Source organism: Hylobates moloch, unplaced genomic scaffold (genome assembly GCF_009828535.3).
Source record: "Hylobates moloch isolate HMO894 unplaced genomic scaffold, HMol_V3 SCAFFOLD_3, whole genome shotgun sequence".
Classification (NCBI taxonomy): Eukaryota; Metazoa; Chordata; class Mammalia; order Primates; family Hylobatidae; genus Hylobates; species Hylobates moloch.
This window is the reverse complement of record NW_026652278.1, coordinates 105,185,924-105,207,769: the sequence shown is the minus strand read 5'-3', so window position 1 is coordinate 105,207,769 and position 21,846 is coordinate 105,185,924. Positions and strand designations below refer to the sequence as shown.

The window sequence follows — 21,846 nt, the reverse complement described above, 5'->3', positions numbered from 1 at the left end:
CAGCAACTATTTATACATCTTCCTTCTCCTCCATGAAAATGCATTTGCTAGCTTTCCTTCATGGAAAGAAAAACTTCATGGAGCGGGTGAGTGGGAACTTGCCATGGCACTAACTAACTTTGTAGCAATTAGCTGTCACTCCAACCAGCGAGATGGCCAATCTCCTTAAATATCTGGCTCACAGAAGTGAACAGATCCTGATTGTAGCCTCCCCACAATCATGGAAAGGGGTGGCCAAATAAGACCCTCAATTTTGGATAAAGCTGACAGATCCAGGATTTGGTTTGTAGCCCAATGAAATTAACTCCATGGCTGTCCAGAGTATTTCCTTGAGATTTTGATAAGACATTAAGATGCCAGTCCTGTATGGACCCAGTAAGTTCAATTCTGGGAAGGCTTTAAATGTTTCACTCCTGTGATTTTCCTGAATAAAATAAGAGCTCAGTTCTGCCTAAGGTTGATTCCTCTATTTTTTCCCTCTTGTGCTCATAGCACCTAGTACATTTTATTTTGTCTAACCAAAACAAAACATTTAACTTGATTTATGAAAAAGCTCAATTCTTTTAAAAATTTAACATTTTAATTAGAACCAATCCCTATGGTCTATTGTTCAATGGAAGCTCAGATAGGTAAAGTGGAATGAATAGAATGAAATATTAAACATGTCTGTATAAATCAACATGAAAAGGTATTGAAGGTATTGCAAGTTACAAACTAAGTACAGTGGAGAGTTCAGTGTTAAACATTTCTCTAAACTTTATATTCATGTAGTGTTATTTTTGCAATTATGTTTTGTTTTTACAATATAAAAACAAAATCAACACATTTCCAAATAATGTTCAAAACACATTTATTTACTAAATCACCTGACATTGACATCTAAGATAATTTCAACAAATAAAATGTTTAAGAAAAAATTGTGGTATACATCATATTTGTCTCTAGAAAAAAGTCTTATTTACAAGCTGAGGAACAAAGATATTTCTTTTAATTAAAAACACATTAATTATGCAGTGCTACCATAATAAAAGTGAATATCCCAAGAACAGCTCAAGTATCTTGTGAAGTATTAAGAGGTGAACTTTTTTTTTTTTTTTTCAATCATATTCAGAAAATCTTATGTGTTTACTCGCTTGTTGAGTCTTTGCCAGTCGAATCTTTTCAGCTTTGGTGATTAACTAAAGAGAAATAAATCAGAAATTAAAATGTATCGGATACTCAAAACACACACACACACATACACACACACACACACACAACTATGACTAGAAAAAATTTCACAGCTATCAGCTTGAATGGAAATTTTTTAAAAACAGCGAGAAGATGACAAATGAGATAATTATGCTCAGGTCAAATCAATTACAGATCACATCTGTTATTAAGGCTATTTACTATTTCCTATTTCTTACACCCTTACATAAATTGTTGAATATTTTTAAGGAAGGCAAATGAAATTACACAGAATAAAAAAGAAAGCTGTTTAAAATGTCTAAAATATTCCAAAAGCTTCCTTGATAAAAAAAACTAAAAATATTAAACTTTGGAGTAAACGCAAATCTTTTTCTCTAAAAAATATAGATTCTAATGAGTATTCATTTAAATAGTTTTAGTGTTTGGTACCATATGGCCATTGGAAGGAATTCACTTTTAGATTAAACTAAAAACCTATTATTCATCATTGAGGTGAATTAAAATCCAAAGATGTTTAGAACTCTATCATACCCATGTTGCTGTTCACAAATTTTATAAATTCTGCCTTTACCTGCTATCAGTAATTTATACAGAAAAGAATTCAAATGTTTTAAAAGCCAAAGAGAAATAAGCTTCATTCTGTCTCTAGTAGCTGTTATCTATTTTTTACCAGTGTGTTCAAAATGATAGGGCATACTACAAAGATTTAGGCTAGCAAAATGAGTAGGAGACATCCCTTTTGGCAGACCTTTCCTTCATCTTCTTGATCTTTTGTGAGACATCACTAATTTAATTTACTTGTGTTTAATATATTATTTTAGTTTAGTTTTTTTTGAGACAGAGTCTTGCTCTGTTGCCCAGGCTGTAGTGCAGTGGCGCCATCTTGGCTCACTGCAACCTCCACCTCCTAGGTTCAAGCGATTCTCTTGCCTCAGCCTCCCGAATAGCTGGGATTACATATGCGTGCCAGCTGGCTGATTTTTGTATTTTTAGTACAGACAGGGTTTCAACATGTTGGCCAGGCTGGTCTCCAACTCCTGACCTCAAGTGATGCACCAGCCTCAGCCTCCTAAAGTGCTGGGATTATAGGCATGAGCCACTGTGCCTGGCCCCGTAACGTGAATATTAAGAGCCAGAATTTTTTTACTTTTACTCAATTATGGGCCAAATACAATACTGTTGTAGAAATATTGGGCTGTCAGGTCAGTAAGGTATTTATGTAACCTTTTGGCAGATTCACTGATGTTCTACTAGTTGTTTTTCTAAGCAATTTCCATTAATTACTAAGATGCGCCTAGTACTCCAACTACACTGGTCTTCTAGTCCCTAACAGCATTCCCTTCCAGTCTCTGCATTTTCTTTGCTTCTGCCTGAAAAGCTATACTTCTAAACTTTACTGGGGGCTTACTCACTCACTTCCCTAAGGGTCTTGGCTGTAACATAACTTTTGCAGAAGAGTTTTCCAGACAACCTCAGCTGTTACAATGCTCTTCTGCAATACACTGTTTTATTTTTCTGTCTAGCACTGGTCATCACCTAAACTGTATCGTTTATCTGTTAACTTCATGAAAGTAGAGGACTTTGTGATTCATGGCTTTACCCCAGGTTCCAAGAATGGTGGCTAACACAAGGCACTCAAAAATCATTGGCTGAATTAACTAGCAAACAAGTTGGCGAAACTAATTATGGTCTACTCCTTTTTTCCAACAAGCTTTGCACAGTACTTACTTTGTGTGTTAACCTCCGTTTCATTTCACAACAAGAGTCAACTTGCTACTTCCATAGCTACTTAACAAATTGTGTTAACGACAATCCTGACGTCATAACCGAGTTGTGTTCCAACTCAATTTAAAAAACTTCCTAGTCAAAGATGAGCTCTAAATTTTTAAAATGAAAAATAAATGATTTATTCCTACTTTTAAAAATATATAAAATCTAAATGAAATTTCACACCAATTAGAAGGGTATTACTTAACAAAGTGACTTCACTTCAGTTACCAGTTCTGGATGAGTGATTTTAACATTTGAATAATCTCAAACAGGCTTTGAAATTAACACCTCATATCCCTGAAAGAATCCTTGGAAAGCACAGGAGGCTTCCCCACCACAGCAAGTTCAGTCTTTCAAGGAAACAAAATTCACACCTCCCCACCAATCACGATAAATTCTGGGCAATGGTAGAAGGTTGATGAAAAACACTTGTTTTTTAAGTTATTATTATTTTTTTTTGTATAAATATGACCCCAAATCAACAAGCTTAGATTACAGGAAGTGAGACTTTTAAAGTGCTCACCTAACAAAAAAGAAGTTCATCTTTTTCATTTTTCTTACACTTTTATAATATACATTTCTAAATTTTGATGACTATAGTTAATATTAGGTATTATGTACCCTACTTTGTTCCAGGCACTTTTAAAATGTACTAACCTTTACATGTATAATAATTTGTTTTAAAACTTTTTAAGAGACAGGGTCTTGCTATGTTGCCTAAGCTGGAAAGCAGTGGCTATTCCCAGGTGTGATTCCACTACTGATCAGACCAGTATCATTTTAAGTGACAGAAAAATAAAATTACTGAAAGAGGGGCTTGCTTTAAATTATTTAAGCTTGTTTATATTACCTACTATCTTAGAGAAAGAGGAATAAAGCTTATCGTTGCTATAGGAAACACTATGCATAAAGTCTCTCCATCTTATCTACGGAGCCTCCTATCTTTATAAACTACATTCTAAATACATTGTGTTTTTACCATGAAGATAATCTTTCTATAATCATTTATCACCAAACTACAAGACATAGCAGCCAGAAATCGAGACTGTTAAAGTATATCACTGGTTAAAAAGAAAAAATCTAAATTAAAATTATGTATCCTTGTGAGAAAAATAATTCAATTTCACACATTTTGAAATCTAGAGAAATGACTTTTCCCTCCCAACCTAAAACATAGTATATATACTCAGTAAATCTTCATTAGGTAATAGCAAAACTATGATCATTTTATGACTACCTAGTACTGACTTTGGCATTAAACATTCAAGGAAAGTTTAGTCTAAAAAAACAAAAATGAATCAATTACCTTTTCAGTACCTCTTTTCTTTTCCCGAGGCTGATTAAGTTTTGCCTGTCTATCAACCAAAATCTTCTGCCAATACCTTTGTTCGTGATCACCTTAAAAACAAACAAAAACTCTGATGGATGAAAAGAAGAACATATCTGAAAAACCATATTCAAGGCATTACATTCTCAATAGTAGAACTAGGACAGTTTTTGAATATATTTAATGCTACTTTATACATATTACACAATAGAAAAAAAATTATTAGTTTCGCCAGGTGCAGTGACTCAAACCTCTAATCCCAGCACTTTGGGAGGGCGAAGAGGGAGGATCACCAGAGGTCAGCCTGGCCAACATGGCAAAGCCCTGTCTCTACTAAAAACATAAAAATTGCCTGGTGCAGTGGCTCATGTCTGTAATCCCAGCACTTTGGGGGGCCAAGGCAGGCAGATCATGTGAGGTTCGGGGTTCGAGACAAGACCAGCCTGACCAACATGGAGAAACCCTGTCTCTACTAAAAATACAAAATTAGCTGGGTATGGTGGCACATGCCTGTAATCCCAGCTAACCTGGGAGGCTGAGGCAGGAGAATCACTTGAACCCGGGAGGCAGAAATTGCAGTGAGCCGAGATCGCACCACTGCACTCCAGCCTGGGCAACAAGAGCGAAACTCTGTCTCAAAAAATAAAATAAAAATATAAAAATTAGCCAGGCGTGTTAACACACACCTGTAATCCCAGCTACTTGGGAGGCTGAGGCAGGAGAATTGCTTGAAACTGGGAGGTGGAGGTTGCGGTGAGCTGAGATCACACTGCTGCACTCCAGCCTAAGTGACAGAGCAAGACCAAAAAAACCCACAAAAAAACAAAAAAACTAGTTTCATTAGCCAAACTCAGAAAATATATTACCCACAATAAGGATGGCAACAAAAAAAAAAAGGAAACTTCTATGAAGTTTTACCAGAAAGGATCTCGAGTTTCCAGCAGTGTTTCTTGTTAATTTCTGTATATGCATTTATTACTGCTTGAGCATCTTCAGGAGTTTTAAATCTAGCATGGCATTCTGTATCCCCTTCTAGCAAATCGACATAAAGAACTTCTGAGATTGCTGCCAAAGTATCCTGCATTGGGGTTAAGTAGAAAGACACATAAAATTTAAAAAGTTTCACAATAATTGTAAAACTATTCCAATGGTTATGCCAGAACATATTATGTAAATAAAGCATTTTGCAGACTAATGAGGAGCAAATATCCTATATCAAACATTTCCTGTAAAGCATGTTCTTAAAAATAGATTTGAATAATATCAACTCTAGTAATTTATTTTCGTTTATTTTCTTGAAATCACATCGTTAAAATCTGCACTAGAATGGGAATATTCTATAAGGACAACAGATTTGTAGAGCAGAAAGCAGAAATAGTGTCCCTCAACCCCCAAATCAGGAAGCGTTCATATCTGGGAGTAGTATAAGGAATAAAATTAAAAAAAAAAAAAAAAAAAAGGCTTAAGGGAGGTTTGTTTTTACTCACCTGTAGAAAATCACTGTGACTTTAAAATATGTGTACAAATCATTCAACTTTTAATAACAACTCATGAAAAACAGTTTAACCAAACCTAAAATACTACTAGGTTTCCACACTGTTCAAGAGCTCTTACTTTCTGAAAAAAATACCTAAGTAACCTCTTCTAAACAAGTTGTGGTCACCCAGCAAGGAAAAGTTTTACCTACACTGCCTGCTGTGAGGGCAAATTAACCAGATTCCTGCATTCTTAATCACCTTTTTTTTTTTTCACAGCAGGTTTTACAGAGTATACAATGCATTTATGCAGGAATGTTACACTAATTCCTAATTCATCAACTTCCATTCATAAAGCTAAAGAAGTAACTGGAGATTCCTAAATGGGGGGGAAAAAAATCTTATTTATCTTGCCTCCTTTTCGTTTTGACCTAAAATTTCAAGACATAACTAATTTAGATTACTTTCAGATGTTGAATTTTTAGATGTTTGAATTATGGAAAGAATTGAGCAATACCTGGAAGTATTATTTCATCATAGAATAAGAAAAGTTTATCGGTTAATAATAAAAAATATACAATAAAATCCGTGAGTTTCTAGAAGCCAGGGACTAGATCTTAACTCACCCCAACATTCTGCAAACTATCACAAAACAGGCATTTAGTAACTGTTTGCCAAATTAAAAAAACTGCAGACTTACACTTGCTAGTCTTTCCCACTTCTTTACCTAGTTAATTAGTACCAAATTTAGATATAAAGCAAGTAAAAAATTCAGTATTGTTGAAATTTGAATGTATTCAGTAGTAGTAATGAGTTTTATAACTGACTTTTGAGCATATTCAATTACTACAACTCAAAAGATATATACTAAATATCCATTATAATGTCAGGCTAATCTCTTGATTTAAAACCCTTAGAATTTAAAACCCATAGAATGACAAATTAGCCTGGTAATCACATGGGCAAGTCACAGACAGCTGTAACCACCAACACAGCTCAGTTTTTGTTTCAGCAAAATGTAAGTAACTACTAACTGGATTAATGCAGGGATTGATTTTATGATTTTGATGATCATAAATGATAAATTTGTAATTGATATAGTTACCATTTAAATAACAAGTTATTTAATGAGTTGATTAGAAATAACTCTGAGCAATTTTTGTATTAAATGTTTTGCGATCTGATTAATTAGAGCAGTATTTATATCCTTCAATTTTCAGCCGTCTCCTGAAATGCAAGCTGGTAATAGCAATTTGGATTTGGCCAAATCCTTCACCAACATTGCAGAGAATCAAGATTTGTTTCTTAGTGACAGCTATAGGATTGTAGGACAGTATTTCAGATAAGGAGGGCTTACAGATAAACAAACCACCACCTCAAAGGTATTCAAGTTAAAACCTGACTGATGAGTCCATGTAAAACCAAAACAACATACTAACTGATGATGAATGTCAGTATAGAAAATACTTAAAACATGTGGTATGTTACAGAGCATTTCACACTTTTTAAAAAGAAAAGGATTCACTTAAATAGGTGACAGGCAGGGTAAGGGTAAATAAAATATGGTACTCTCACATAAAAGTATATAATTTCCCTAATAGAAAGTATCGCTTACCAGTGTGGTATAAAAGGCTATAGAAGATAGACTGTATAAAGCAAAAAAACTATAAGCCTGTATGTACAGCAATTTGTAGCATAAATTATATAGAACTATGGGTTTTTTGGCACATGCGTGCAAAATTTTAATAGGTTTTCAAAAATATTCTATAATTTTCTATAATTAAAATTTTAAAGATAATCAGCACATAGGTAATACAAAAAAAATCAGTGCCAATAAAAATAAGCAAAAGTTACAATTTTCCTACAGAGAAGGATGTTTAAACTGTGCTTACTATAAAATTGATTCAGTGAGGAATTTCAGCCTCTAGATTTTGCTTCAAAATTAAACCTAAGAGTTACCATGGAATTAAAACTGTACAGTAGTTTACCATAGAGATACAAATTCTAACTTAATTTATCTTCCATATGCAAAACATTTTCACACAGGGAAATAATAATAAGAGAAGAAAGGAACAAATACCCTAGGGGCTCAAAATCATTACCCGGACTTGTTTCCTGCCAGGTAGAGGCTCTGTGCTAATGATCTTCACAATCACTCCACTCAGGAACTGTGGTCCTGTTGCATTAACTTTCTCCTGGGTGCGACAGTCTTCCCTGTTGGCTGTTGATTAGAAAAGGAAAAAGACCAGGACTAAATCTCTTACACTTAACAACAATTTAATACTTAGGAGGACTACCTTAGAATAATTCCTGAGGCAGATTTAAATACTTTAAAATGTATTTAATTTTAAAATAAACAATTAAAGGTTATATGTCATACCGCTTATTTCAAAATATCATGAATAAAATTCAGAAAGTTTTATTATTCTACATGCAAATTGTTACTGCTAGAAGAGCATTCGTAAAGCCTTTAAATTTGCCCCTTCTCCCTGAACAAAGGAACAGCAAATTTTTACTCAATAAAGTTAAAAAAAAGTTAAAAGATACTGTGTTTTAAATACATTATTATTCAAACGTGAACATTTATTTTTACAAGAAATGAGAATTTAAAATGTATCCTAATTTTGAATTTATAGGAATTTTGCTTTAACTTGTTCCTGCTTGTGGTGCATACTACAGAATGAAATTAACAGGTGAGAGACTACAGTCTTCATTCCTACAAACTTGCTCAGTCTACAAACTCTGCACTCATGTTCTTAATAATGAAAACTAGAGAAAACTCAGGTTATTTAAAAAATTGTTTTAAATATTCTTATCAAGAGTAAATAACATCTGGATAACTTCACAAATCAAGAATTGTTTTAATAATGAAATAGAATAACCAAGTTTTTTAAAATTAATCTTATAACAACTCAGAGATAGCATTTTCATATATAAGTACATTATAATGTTGTCAAAACTATCAGTGATCTTTACTTTTTTCATTTTTCATTCCAGTGTTTTGAGGTACTCCACTGTCTGTTTCCATTTCTGACTCTGATTTTATTTGGGATATTGTTTTTTTTAAAGAAGCCATACTAGCTTTTTGTAGCGCTAAATACTCTTTTTTCAAATCCATCCATTCGCTCCTACAAGGAAAGAAATGGTGATAACAGATGACTAAACATAAAAAGTAAATATGGAAATATCTAAATATATACATTCACAATGACTTGGAGCAACTCCTCCACCCAACTTTCCTGTTTCTTTAAACACATATTCAAAATATTTCCTAGGTTCTAAAGACATTTAGTAAATAAGCTAAGGGAGTTCCTCTTCCCCCAATATTCAGATTAAATGTTTTAAGATTTCCAATGAAATTTTTGAGTGTCTGAAGTATCTTAATTTATAAAAGTAAAATTTTAGCATTAATTCCTTAACTAGTAACATTTACTAAATTAGTCATCTCTGTGGGAAAAGTGCGAGATTAAAGATTTGTTAAACTGCTTCCAATTTGAGAGATAACATTCCTTAGTATTTACTTGAATCAAAAAGAATTTCTAAGTAGAAGAAAACACCCCGTGGAAGCAATCTATTTATTTACATACTTTAACATGTAGATGCTTCTTCAAACAGAGTTCCTCCAGATAGAAACACAATGCCTTTCTTGGCTCAGTGGGAGCACTCATTGTTACCCTAATCTATGCCATCAAACAAGCAGATAGGAGATTTTCTTTCTTTTTTTTTTTAAAGAGGAAGATATCTTGTGGTAATGGTTTTAGCTGTTAACATTGACATCTGTATACTTCAAAAAAAAAAAAAAAAAAAAAGATCCAGACCCACCCAGGATCATACATTCCCTGAGAGCTGATACATTAAAATAACAAAAGGCCCTTGTAATGATTCTCTGAGATAAAAAGGCAAAAGGAATTCAGGAGTTAAGAATAGTATAAATAGAAGTGGCTGAAGTCCCTGCCTTTTACCCTTCTGGAGGAGAACAGGAATCTTTGGGAACTAGTTCAGGAAGGTAAAGAAATTTTTTTCTTCAAAAGGTATGCCATTTTGTTTTCTTTCTCCTCAGTCTGACTACTCTCAAGTCCAAAGAAGTTGTATGTGGGTGGGCTCCCTTCAACTTTAACATGGAAGTGCTTTCTGTGACTTCAAAAGAAGTAAGTGCTTCCATGTTTTAGTAGGAGTGAATCCAACTTACTACTCCCAAATATAGAATACGCTAACCTCATTCTCTTTTGAAGGGATCCCCTTTGCTTTAACATGGGGGTACCTGCTGTGTGAAACAAAAGTAAGTGCTTCCATGTTTCAGTGGAGGTGTCTCCAAGCCACCACACCTTTTGTTACAAAATTTTTTTGTTATAGTGTTTTAAGGTTACTAAGCTTGTTAGAGGTTAAAGGATTCTAAGTTTTTCCAAGACTGGGCTCCCCACCACTTAAACGTGGATGTACTTGCTTTGAAACTAAAGAAGTAAGTGCTTCCATGTTTTGGTGATGGTAAGTCTTCCTTTTACGTTTTTATTATTTTTTTGTTGGAAAAGGACTTCATTGTATTGACCGTATCTCGTATACTTAAGCTTCATTTTGTGTTTTTAAATCTGTTAAGGGGCCCCCTCTACTTTAACATGGAGGCATTTGCTGTGACATGACAAAAATAAGTGCTTCCATGTTTGAGTGTGGTGGTTCCTACTTAATCAGCAATTGCGTTAACGCCCACACTGCAGTTCTTGGCTACAGACCATTACTGTTGCTAATATGCAACTCTGTTGAATATAAATTGGAATTGCACTTTAGCAATGGTGATGGATTGTTAAGCCAATGACAGAATTTAAGCCACAGACTTACTTTGATAGTACTCTTAATGGTATAACTTCTTCTCCCATTTTATGTCTCTCTTTATGTTTTTTCTTATGTTTCCTTTTTGTTTTCAAGAGAGAGCTATCTTTTAGATCTCCAGTATCCTTTTCCTCTTCAGTAGAGATTTCTATATCTTGAAATAAATAAAAAAGCACTCCGTTAAGACATGGGGCTGTGAAATGGGTGAAACAGAAGCTTAACTTAATCTAATTAAAACCTTATAGTTTTACCCCTATTTTCCTTGGAAGCTTCGGAAGCTTCCTTAATGATGTCTTTCTGAATAATTTTCTTTACTTTTGATCGGGGAGCTAGGGATTCTGCATCTTCAGAGCTGCTTCTCTTCCTCTTCCCTGATCTGACTTCAGGTAAGCTAGATGCTTCAACTCTGTCCCGTTTTTTCTTTTTCTTTGAGGACTGCTTTTGGGGTTCAGCAGACTCAATGTCAGAGCCCTCAGATGTGGGTCTGGATCTTTTCATTTTACTGACGCTGGTGTTGCTTGTGTCCATGTTTTCTTCTTTGGCTTGGACATTGTCTTCCTTTTTCATTCGGCCTTTCTTCTTCTTTTTCTTTTTCTTCTCTTCTGTAAAAGTGCCATCATTAGTTCATCTTACTTCAACTACATCTATTTAAATATTGAAAAATACTCACCCACAACTCTTAAGGCTGGAATGGGCTTATTTTTCACTGTTTTAGGAAATATGCCAGGTTTTCTTGGTGCTTCTTCTGGTGGGTTGTTAAGAAACTGAAATGATTGCGAAAAGTTTTTATATATTTATATATTTTAATACTTGTATTTTCTTTTCTTCTTTTTTTTTTTTTTTTTTTTAGGATCTGGACCTACCTCAATTGCTTTTGCTGCTTGTTCTTTTGTTTCAAATTCCACAAATGCAAATCCCTTTGGATCTCCAGTAGACTTATAATGTGGTATACTTATATAAACAACATTGCCACATTTCCCAAAGACTCTTTCAATCCAGCTGTGATTAACATTTTTAGGAAGTAACTCCTATTATAAATTAAACGCAATATTAGAGTTTTTCACAATGTCAATAAATTTTTAACTTATATTGTTTCTGTGCCAGTTTCTGACTGGGGATCCGGGTTCTTAAGCTTACCACATACACTGTGCGTTCATCCTCATCCTTTGGTCTTTCCCCCAGAGGCTTTTTCCTCCGGATTCTGGTGCCTTCCAAATCAAGCTTTAAAATAGTATATTACATTAATAAAACTAATATTATTTATAATTGTAAACTATAATCATATAATAATCATTACGTTAACATTCTTTATAATTATAAACTATAAATATAAACAGTAGTTATTCTTAATTCTTACCTCTACAACAGCTGAACTTCTCAATGCTCTGGCAATTAACTTCCCATCAGTAGTCAATTTTTTCATTTTGTTAAAAGACACAAGTAGTGATATATCAACATCTAAAGAAAACGAAAAAGTTAATATGTTAGTGTATCAGCAGAATCAATTCAATTTGGTACAATTTAACCTGCCCCTCTGGCTTGGTGGCTCATGCCTGTAATCCTAGTACTTTGGGAGGCCAAGGCTGGTGGATGGGGGAGTTCAAGACCAGCCTGGCCAACATGGTGAAACCCCATCTCTACTAAAAATACAAAAAATTAGCTGGGTGTAGTGGCGCACGCCTGTAATCCCAGCTACTCGAGGCTGAGGTAGGAGAATCGCTTGAACCCAGGAGGCAGAGGTTGCAGTGAGCTGAGATCACTCTAGCCTGGCAGACAGAGTGAGACTCAAATGAACAAAAAAAAAATTGTGTGAGGGTCTAAATGGCATTGCATATTTGGCGACCTAAAATGACACATTTTAGTGTATGTAACTGCAGATTAAGATCTGAACACAAATTATTACTTAGCAATACCCAGACATTCAAAGAGGATGTCTGGATCCCATCCAATTAGAAACAAGCACATGGTTGGCTATTTGAAATTTAGCAACTGGGGATGGTGGCTCAATGCCTCTTATCTCAATAATTTAGATGTGAAGGTAAATCTCTTGAGCTCAGGAGTTCAAGACCAGCCTGGGCAACATGGTGGGACCCCATATCTCTTAAAAACGCCAGAAAAAAAAGCTGGCCTGCTGATGCTTGCCTGTGTTCTCAGCTATTAGGGAGGCTGATGGAGGATCGCTTGGGTGGGGCTGAGGGGGTGGAGGTGGGGGCAGAAGTTGGAGTGAGGGGACATGGAGCCAGTGCATTCTTGCCTAGGGAAAAAAGATAGACCTTGCCACAAAAAATAACATTGAGCTAGGTGAAATGCCTTCTTGTATGAACTAAAGTATAGCACTCTCGAGTTACACATGATGAATGGTTATTGAAGCAATTAAATCCCAAAATACTTATAAGCTTTGATTTGAAACTGCTTATTTAATATAGCCTAAACTCTTAAACCAACAGTCTGTCTTTAGAAGATTGTCATTCACTAAATAAAAATTAGAACAGATTACAAGGAACATACTTGCAGAAACGAATATACACATTATAGAATATACTATTTTAGGCTGGGTGCAGTGGCTCACGCCTGCAATCCCAGCATTTTGGGAAGCTGAGGTGGGCAGATCACGAGGTCAGGAGTTCGAGACCAGTCTGGCCAACACAGTAAAATCCCATCTCTACTGAAAATACAAAAATTAGCTGGGCATGGTGGTGCATGCCTGTAGTCCCACCTACTCGGGAGGCTGAGGCAGGAGAATCACTTGAACCCGGGAGGCAGAGGTTGCAGTGAGCTCAGATCACGCCACTGCACTCCAGCCTGGGCAATAGAGCAAGTCTCCATCTCAAAAAAAAGAATATACTATTTTATAAGTAAATTCAAAGGCAACCACATCTAAAAATTGGTTCCTTTACTGAAGCAAACTTACATCCATCTCTAGATTTTTCTATCTGTTCTCGAAGAAATCTATCCTTGTGAAGATTTGCATCCCCAAACCAGAAGTCCACTTGCTTAGCAATATCTGCAAGCACCTGTTTAACTCGTGACCGTTTCTTTTTTTCAACTTCTTTTTTCTTTTCAGTGCTTTCTTCTTCCATTACCTTTTCCTGATTTCCACTTTCAGTTTCCATTCCTGTGAATTACAAGAAAAAGATGTAAATATTTAAATAACCACAATAGCTAATATAGTTAAATATTTAGATTAGCCTTTAATTGTCTGAGAGAATAATGGACTCACATTTGGCCGTCAGAAGACAAAGAAAATTTATTTTTATATTTAATAAATTAAATTAAAAAAATAATGTACCTCCTATGTTAGGGATCATAGCTTTAGTTTCTTTGTACCTTTTAAAACACAGGGCTAGATTATCCTAGAATAATATAAAAAATTACACCTTTATCTCACTAAGCTGCACTTTTTTTTTTTTTTGAGACGGAGTCTCGCTGTGTCCCCCAGGTTGGAGTGCAGTAGCGTGATCTCAGCTCACTGCAAGCTCCACCTTCTGAGTTCACTCCATTCTCCTGCCTCAGCCTCCTGAGTAGCTGGGACTACAGGCGCCCGCCAACACGCCCGGCTAATTTTTTGTATTTTTAGTAGAAACGGGGTTTCACCGTGTTAGCCAGGATGGTCTCGATCTCCTGACCTCGTAATCCGCCTGTCTCGGCCTCCCAAAGTGCTGGGATTATAGGCGTGAGCCACCGTGCCCGGCCTAAGCTGCACTTTTAAGTCAGTAAGTGAAAAGTGTAAGATTAAGGGACGTGGACACTCTCCGTCCCAACACCCCCCCACCCAGAGAAGTTGTATTCACTTTTTTTTTTTGGAGACAGTTTCCCTCTTGTTGTGCAGGCTGGAGCACAGTGGTGCGAACTTGGCTGACTGCAACCTCCATCTCCAGGGTTCAAGCAATTCTCCTGCCTCAGCCTCCCAAGTAGCTGGGACTATAGGCACATGCCATCATGCCCAGCTAATTTTTGTATTTGTAGTAAGAGACGGGGTTTCACCATGTTGGCCAGGTTTGTCTCGAACTGCTGTCCTGGTGATCCGCCCGCCTCCGCCTCCCAAAGTGCTAGGATTATAGACGTGAGCCGCCGCACCTGGCAATTTTGATTTTTAAAATGTTAATTTCTGCTTTCTAGGGGCAGAATTCAACTGGTAAGTTGTAGAAATCAGCCTCTTCTCTCTTCTCTTTCCCCTTTTCTCTTTTCTTTGAGGCAGTCTTGCTCTGTTGCGCAGGCTGGAGTGCAGTGGCATGATCTCAACTTACTGCAACCTCTGCCTCCTGGGTTCAAGTGATTCTCCCTGCCTCAGCCTCCCTAGTAGCTGGGAATACAGGCACCACTGCCATCACACCCGGCTAATTTTTGTATTTTTAGTAGAGACAGAGTTTCACCATGTTGGCCAGGCTGGTCTCGAACTCCTGACCTCAGGTGATTCGCCAGCCTCAGCCTCCCAAAGTGCTGGGATTATAGGTGTGAGCCACCGCGCCCAGCCATAAATCAGCCTTTTCAAGTGGCCTTCTCATCCCAGTGTTTATTTCTTGGGCAGCTAATTTCTAACCCCCTCCTTCCTCAAGTTACTTTCAGTAACTCTTCCCCTTTGCTCTGTCAGCTCCAGCCATACAGTACTTGCACTTCCTGAAGCTCACCCAGCAATGTCTAACAGGGTCTTTTAAACCTGTTCTCTCTGAAACACATATCCCTAGAGATAACACAGCTTGCTCTCCTAATTCAAGTGTTTATTTAAATGTCACCTCAGTGCAGTCTCCTCCCACAACCATATTTAATAACGCAAATTTCTGGATACATACACAGTAACTCCCCTGCCTTATTTTTGTTCATAGCATTTATCATCTTCTAACATTACTATCACCACTGTGCAATTTATTTCTTTGTTGTTTATCCTTCCTAGATGGTAAGATCAATGAAATCAGAGATTTTTGTTTGTTTTGTTTACTGATATATTGTCAGTCCCTGCCACAGAGTCACTTAAAAATGTGTTGAATAAATTGTGCCTAGATTTTGTTGAATGAATTGAATCATTAGAGGTATAGGAGCAAAGGATTAATATCAGGCCTGGGATAATACAGGCTGCTTGAGAGTAACCTCAGTCTCCTATAATACAGTCTTCTTGGAAACTGGAGAGACTAATGGGGAGTGTTGTACCTGTTTCCCATGTTGCACCTGGTTTGGAGCAGCTATTAGATGGCATGGAGGTCTTATGCCTATGTGACCAGAACAACAGATTGATAGGCAAAAGGGGTTAAAGCTTTTATGTGTCAAAGTGTCCTAAATACACCGTGGTCCTTATCTAGGGAAGGCATACATGCCTGTTGTGGGTAAATGGGAGAAAAAAGTAGTGAATTTGGGTATTTGCTAGATATGGGTAAATGGCTTGGTGGCCTCTGGTGGGACGAAGAAGCTGCATCTACCCTATCTTTTGCCTTGTATCTTTCTTTGGTAAACAGGATTTGCATCTCTTGAGTCTGACTGCTGGTTAGAATCTCCAACTGCTACAGTGATGCTGCTGATAGTAACAGAAATAGATAATGTGTTTCAAAGTGATATCTAGTAAGAGGGTACAAAGCCCTTAATGCATTTCACCTCAAATCTCCAACTAAACATGCATTCTCATCAAACTCAACAGAAGTACATTTTGGCATTTTAGGTTTCAGTAGATCAAACAAGTACCAATTTTGAAATTATACAAGTAATGACATTTAGGTGATGCTAGCTTAAGACATAAAACACAACTATAGGTCAGAATTAATAATAGAAAAACAATGAGGTGTCATTGAGTACCACATAACCATGTTCTTCACCTCATGCTCTTACTTCAACCCATCCTGTCAGGCTTTCCTCCTCACCATTCTAGAGAAACTGCAAACAAGCTCCTCAATGAGCTCCACTGTCTACTTGACCTCTCAGCAGCAAATGCAGTTGGTAACTCCCTCCTTGAAAATATCTTTTCATATAGCTTCCAAACGGGTTTGCTTCCTTTTCAATTTCCTTTTGCAATCTCAGTTTCTCAATTTTCTTTCACCCTACCTCACCTACTGTGCTCTACACCTTTACATGATGCCTAAATTGGACTCAGTCCTGGGCTTCCTTCTCATTTACACACTCATTCTTTCTGAGGATCCTGGCTTTAAGCTCATTGGCTTTATGCTGATGCTTTACAAATCTATCTTCTCTCATTAGCTCCCCATTCCAATATTCAACTGTCCACCTGACACCTCCACTAGTTTATCTAAAGGATATCTCAAAATTAACATGGTGAAAATAGGACTCTCAAGTGCTAACAATCCCCTCCCACCAATTTTCCCTATCTCAGAAACACCAATTACAAAATTGCTGAAAATGCAAAAGCCTTAAAATCATTCTTAATTTCCCTTTTCCTTACACCTCATGGTCAATTCATCAGTATTTCTGTTAGCTCTAACTTTAAAATATATCCCAAATATGAATAATTCTCATTTCCTCCATCACAAGCACCTGGTCCAAGCTACTACTGCGTTGTCTGAACAACTGTAAGAACTTTATTTCTAGTCTGCCTGCTTCTAATCTTCTTCCCTTATAATTGATTCTCCAGATAGAATTATCATTTAAATACGTAAAACAGATCACGCCAATTCCTTACACAAACTCCTCCAAAGGTTTCTTTTTTTTTTTTTTTTTTTTGAGATAGAGTCTCGCTCTGTCGCCCAGGCTGGAGTGCAGTGGCGCGATCTCGGCTCACTGCAAGCTCTGCCTCCCGGGTTCACGCCATTCTCCTGCCTCAGCCTCTCCGAGTAGCTGGGACTACGGACGGCCGCCACCAGGCACAGCTAATTTTTTGTATTTTTAGTAGAGACGGGGTTTCACCGTGGTCTCGATCTCCTGACCTCGTGATCCGCCCGCCTCGGCCTCCCAAAGTGCTGGGATTACAAGCGTGAGCCACCGCGCCCGGCCTTTTTTTTTTTTTTTTTCTTTTTTGAGATGGAGTCTCACTCTGTCACCCAGCCTGGAGTGCAGTGGCATGATCTCGGCTCACTGCAACCTCCCCCTCCAGGGTTCAAGCGATTCTCCTGCCTTAACCTCCCAAGTAGCTGGGACTATAGGCATGTGCCACCATGCCTGGCTAATTTTTTTTTGTATTTTTAGTAGAGACGGGGTTTCGTCATGTTGGCCAGGCTGGTCCTGAACTCCTGACCTCAGGTGATCTGCCCGCCTTGGCCTCCCAAAGTGCTAGGATTACAGGTGTGAGCCACCGTGCCTAGCTCAAAGGTTTCTTATCACACTCAAAATAATGTCCAAAAACCTTACTGTGGTTGACTAGACCCTATATAATCTGGCCTGGGGATCTCTCTAACTTCATCTATCACGATTCTTGCCAACAGGCTCAGTCCAAACATAACCATCATCTTTTCATTCTTTAAACATGCTAAGGCCATTCCCACTTCAGGGCCTTTGCCCTTGCTGCTCCCTTTACCTTCCTTACCATATCTGTATAAATTACTTCCTTGTTCACTTAGGTCTCTGCAAATGTCACTTCTTAGAGAGACTTAGCTCTTTCCGCTCCATCTAAAATATTCCCTCCCTGCTGACCTTAACTCTGTCCACTGCCTCAGTCACTATTTTTTATCCTTGTATCCTGTTGTCACTACCTGGAATTGTAACTTTATTTTTTATTTTTATTTTTTGAGATGGAGTCTGTTGTGCAGGCTGGACTGCAGCGGCACAATCTTGGCTTACTACAACTTCTCCCTCACAGGTTCAAGTGATTCTCCTGCCTCAGCCTCCCAAGTAGCTGGGATTACAGGCAGCTGCCACCACACCCTGCTAATTTTTGTTTTCAGTAGAGACGCGGTTTCATCATTTTGGCCAGGCTGGTCTCAAACTCCTGACCTCAAGTGATCTGCCCATTTGGGCCTCTCAAAGTGCTGAGATTACAGGTGTGAGCTACCATGCCCGGTCTGGAATTTTAATTTTATTGTCTATCTATCCCACCAGAATGTAGACACTATAAAGGCAGGAACTTTAACTTCATCAGTACCTAAGTATTTGTTGAATAAAAAAACAGATTTAAAAGTACCTGTAAAGTGTTAAGCATTTCAAATTCTTTGTAAGGTTGTGGGATGTAAATAAAATACAAATAGGCCAGGTGCAGTGGTTCATGCCTATAATCCCAGCACTTTGGGAGGCCAAGCCAGGTTTATCACTTGAGGTCAGTAGTTCAAGACCAGCCTGGCCAACAAAGTGAAACCCAGTCTCTACTAAAAATAACAAAATTATCTGGGTGTGGTGGCCCATGCCTGTAATCCCAGCTACTCGGGAGGCTGAGGCAGGAGAATCGCTTGAACCCAGGAGGCAGAGGTTGCAGTGATGCGAGATCGTACCACTGCACTCCAGTCTGGGAGACAGACTCAGTCTCCATCTCAAAAACGAACAAACACAAACGTAGTCTATGATTATCACTACAGCAGGCTCCACTGCTAATTTTCTGTCTTGAAAAAACTAAGTTATAAAGGGCAGACTACCTGCTCTCCAATTCATTTCCTTGTCAAAGCCCAACATCTAAGGAATAGTAGACAGAAATGTATAGGCGCAGAAAGTCACATTTTCCCAGAAGCCAGGCTTTCCTTATCATTCTCATCTCTCAGCCCAGAGACCCTCCTTCATTCTTTCTCCTAAGGATTATTTTTGTGGCTTGAAGTATTTAAGTTCAGAATGATTTACCTCCGATTTAAACAGCAAGGAACATAAGATATAATTTAGCTTCTCTATATATTGACTGCAGAAAATCAGGAAGTTACAATACTTTTGTTAGTCTTGATCCTCAAAGTCTGTGCTTCTCAATGTCCTGTGATAACAGGTATGTGTATTGTCACTTCACACATTCCAAATCAAACTCATTGTCTTTCTTATCCACACCTGTTCTTTCTACCATCCTCAACTTATTTAAGGATGCCATATTCCACCAAGTTAACCATTCAAACTACTTATTAGCTGTGTGGATTTTGAGGAAGTTACCCTATCTCTCTGTGGTCTATAAAATATGGATAAAAATCATACCTACATAATAAGGCTGTTAGCATTAGCCAAAATAATGTAAATAAAGCACTTCAAATTGCTAAGATATAGAACACAAGTAACCATTATTCTATCCAATCTCTTGTTAAATCCTATCAGTCTGACTTTTGAAATGGCGCTCATCTCCATCCAGTGTTTTCTAAAACTACTGCTACAACTGTCACTAGAATATGCCAATAGTTTATAAACTGTTCTGTAAGTCATCCATTCTCAACAGGAGCCTATGTATAACCCATCTAAAACACAGACCTGGTTTTGTGATGCTTCTGTCAAAACTTGCAACATTAGAAATTCCTTAGCACCTTCCCATAACATAATATGCAGTTTATGAAAACATTGTTAAAAATAAAAAAAGTAACATTTGGCCAGGCGCGGTGACTCACGCTTGTAATCCCAGCACTTTGGGAGGCCAAGGCAGGGGGATCACGAGGTCAGGAGATGGAGACCGTCCTGGCTAACAAGGTGAGACCCCGTCTCTACTAAAAATACAAAAAAAAAAAAAAAAAGAAAAAAATTAGCCGGGTATGGTAGCAGGCGCCTGTAGTTTCAGCTACTTGGGAGGCTGAGGCAGGAGAACCGTGTCAATCTGGGAGGCGGAGCTTTCAGCGACAGGGCAAGACTCCATCTCAAAAAAAAAAAAGTAACATTTAACTGGTTTTAAATGAAGAATAAAAGTGACTGGGTAACAATACCAGTAACTTTATATACATTTTTGTAAATCCTCACAATCCCACTAGGTAGCAGTTTCTTCCATTTTCTTAATACAAAAACTCAAAAAGGTTTAAGTGACTTGGCCAAAGGTAGCTAAGTTGTCCCAGGTATGTTTGATCCCACATTGTCTAAATTTTGGTAGAACTTCCCGCAATTTATCACCATGGACTCTATGTTCTGACTCAGGAATTCTTAATCTGAAGTCCATGCAACTTTGGCTGGACAAGAATTCTTGTGGGCTCCATTAAATTGTAAATGATACATTTTAAAGATAAGGTAAAATCAAGACTCTTGTACAAATATAAAATGAATACATGGTAAAGATTTAAGCACAGTCACAGGTTGCTTAATGACAATGACACATTCTGAGAAATGCATAGTCAGGTGAGTAAGTACATCATTGAGTATGTAGTTATTCTATGATGTATTCACACAAACTTAGGTACTATCGCCTACTACTCACCTATAATCTTATGGGACCACTGTCATACATGCGGTCTGTCGGGATGTGGTGCTTGACTGTAAATAAGGGAACCAGTTAAGTGTTAAAAACCAGTTCAAAGAAGAATTAAAAAAGCAGGTACACAGGCAATCAGGAACGTTGAAATTAATATTAATAAATACTGCTTAGGACAATAATTAATTGCATCTTTACTGGACAAACCTAATTTCCATGTTGCTGTAGCGAGTTACACGGTTGAAAAATAGTTCAAAGACCACGAAAGACATAGATAACCTGGAAGAGTGAGTTAGACAAGACACCAAGTCATTTGTGTGTGTTTGCTATTTAAAAGTATTTCGTAATTTCTCCTAAGGAAATTATATGCAAAATGTTTGTTTGGAGACGCAGCCTGTCTCAGCGGCCCAGGCTGCAGTGCAGTGGCGCGATCCTGGCTCACTGTAATCTCCGCTTCTCGAGTTCAAGCGATTCTCCCAACCCAGCCTTTTGAGTAGCTGGGACTACAGGCGTGCACCACCACTCCCCGCTAATTTTTGCGTTTTTAGTAGAGACGAGGTTTTGCCATATTGGCCAGGCTGGTCTCGAACTCCTGACCTCAAGTGATCCGCCCGCATCGGCCTCCCAAAGTGTTGGGATTACAGGCGTGAGCCATCGTGCCCAGCCTCGCAAAATGTTTTAATTAGGTACACGCACGTTTTCCTGAGAAGCTAATCCATAACTTTAAGTTTTCAAAAGAAGTGTGCCACAACAGGTTAAGAATCATTGTTCTGGTCACTGCTTACAATTCAAGTCCCTCAACATGTAGTGGCCTGTGTCTTCTGCTTTGTCTGAATCTTCTCGTCTAAATTTCCTTATTAAATTTTCAAGGCCCAGATTAAATGGCATCTTACTCTTTTGAGATCTGCCACCACCCCGTGTCCTATCTAATTAACTGCCTCATTTGTTTTCTCAAGTTTCTTTGCTAACTCACTCTGCACACCATATCTAGCACGTGTTAGTTCCCTTCCGTAACTGGATTTTTTTTTTTTTTTTTTTTT

The 21,846-nt window shown here is 37.6% G+C and overlaps 1 protein-coding gene across 6 annotated transcripts in view; it reads right to left on the bottom strand.

Moving 5' to 3' along the window:
- Nucleotides 1-870: 870 nt before the first annotated feature.
- The window catches only part of LARP7 (La ribonucleoprotein 7, transcriptional regulator), a 21,915-nt gene continuing 939 nt past the window's right edge, over nt 871-21,846 (bottom strand). For 3 of the 6 annotated variants that reach the window (XM_058436644.1, XM_032145636.3, XM_032145643.3), the window contains 13 exons: nt 20,813-20,868; nt 13,499-13,702; nt 11,945-12,045; nt 11,725-11,808; nt 11,451-11,615; nt 11,258-11,351; nt 10,839-11,189; nt 10,597-10,741; nt 8,740-8,891; nt 7,866-7,984; nt 5,207-5,366; nt 4,268-4,359; nt 871-1,178 (listed from right to left, as the gene is read on the bottom strand). In XM_058436644.1, coding sequence (XP_058292627.1) covers nt 1,098-1,178; nt 4,268-4,359; nt 5,207-5,366; nt 7,866-7,984; nt 8,740-8,891; nt 10,597-10,741; nt 10,839-11,189; nt 11,258-11,351; nt 11,451-11,615; nt 11,725-11,808; nt 11,945-12,045; nt 13,499-13,700 — 1,746 coding nt within the window. In that variant the 5' untranslated portion in view covers nt 13,701-13,702; nt 20,813-20,868 and the 3' untranslated portion in view covers nt 871-1,097. Of the gene's footprint in view, nt 1,179-4,267; nt 4,360-5,206; nt 5,367-7,865; nt 7,985-8,739; nt 8,892-10,596; nt 10,742-10,838; nt 11,190-11,257; nt 11,352-11,450; nt 11,616-11,724; nt 11,809-11,944; nt 12,046-13,498; nt 13,703-20,812; nt 20,869-21,846 lie in introns of those variants that run through there. The other 3 variants (XM_032145619.2, XM_032145626.2, XM_032145663.3) reach the window with 2 other exon arrangements.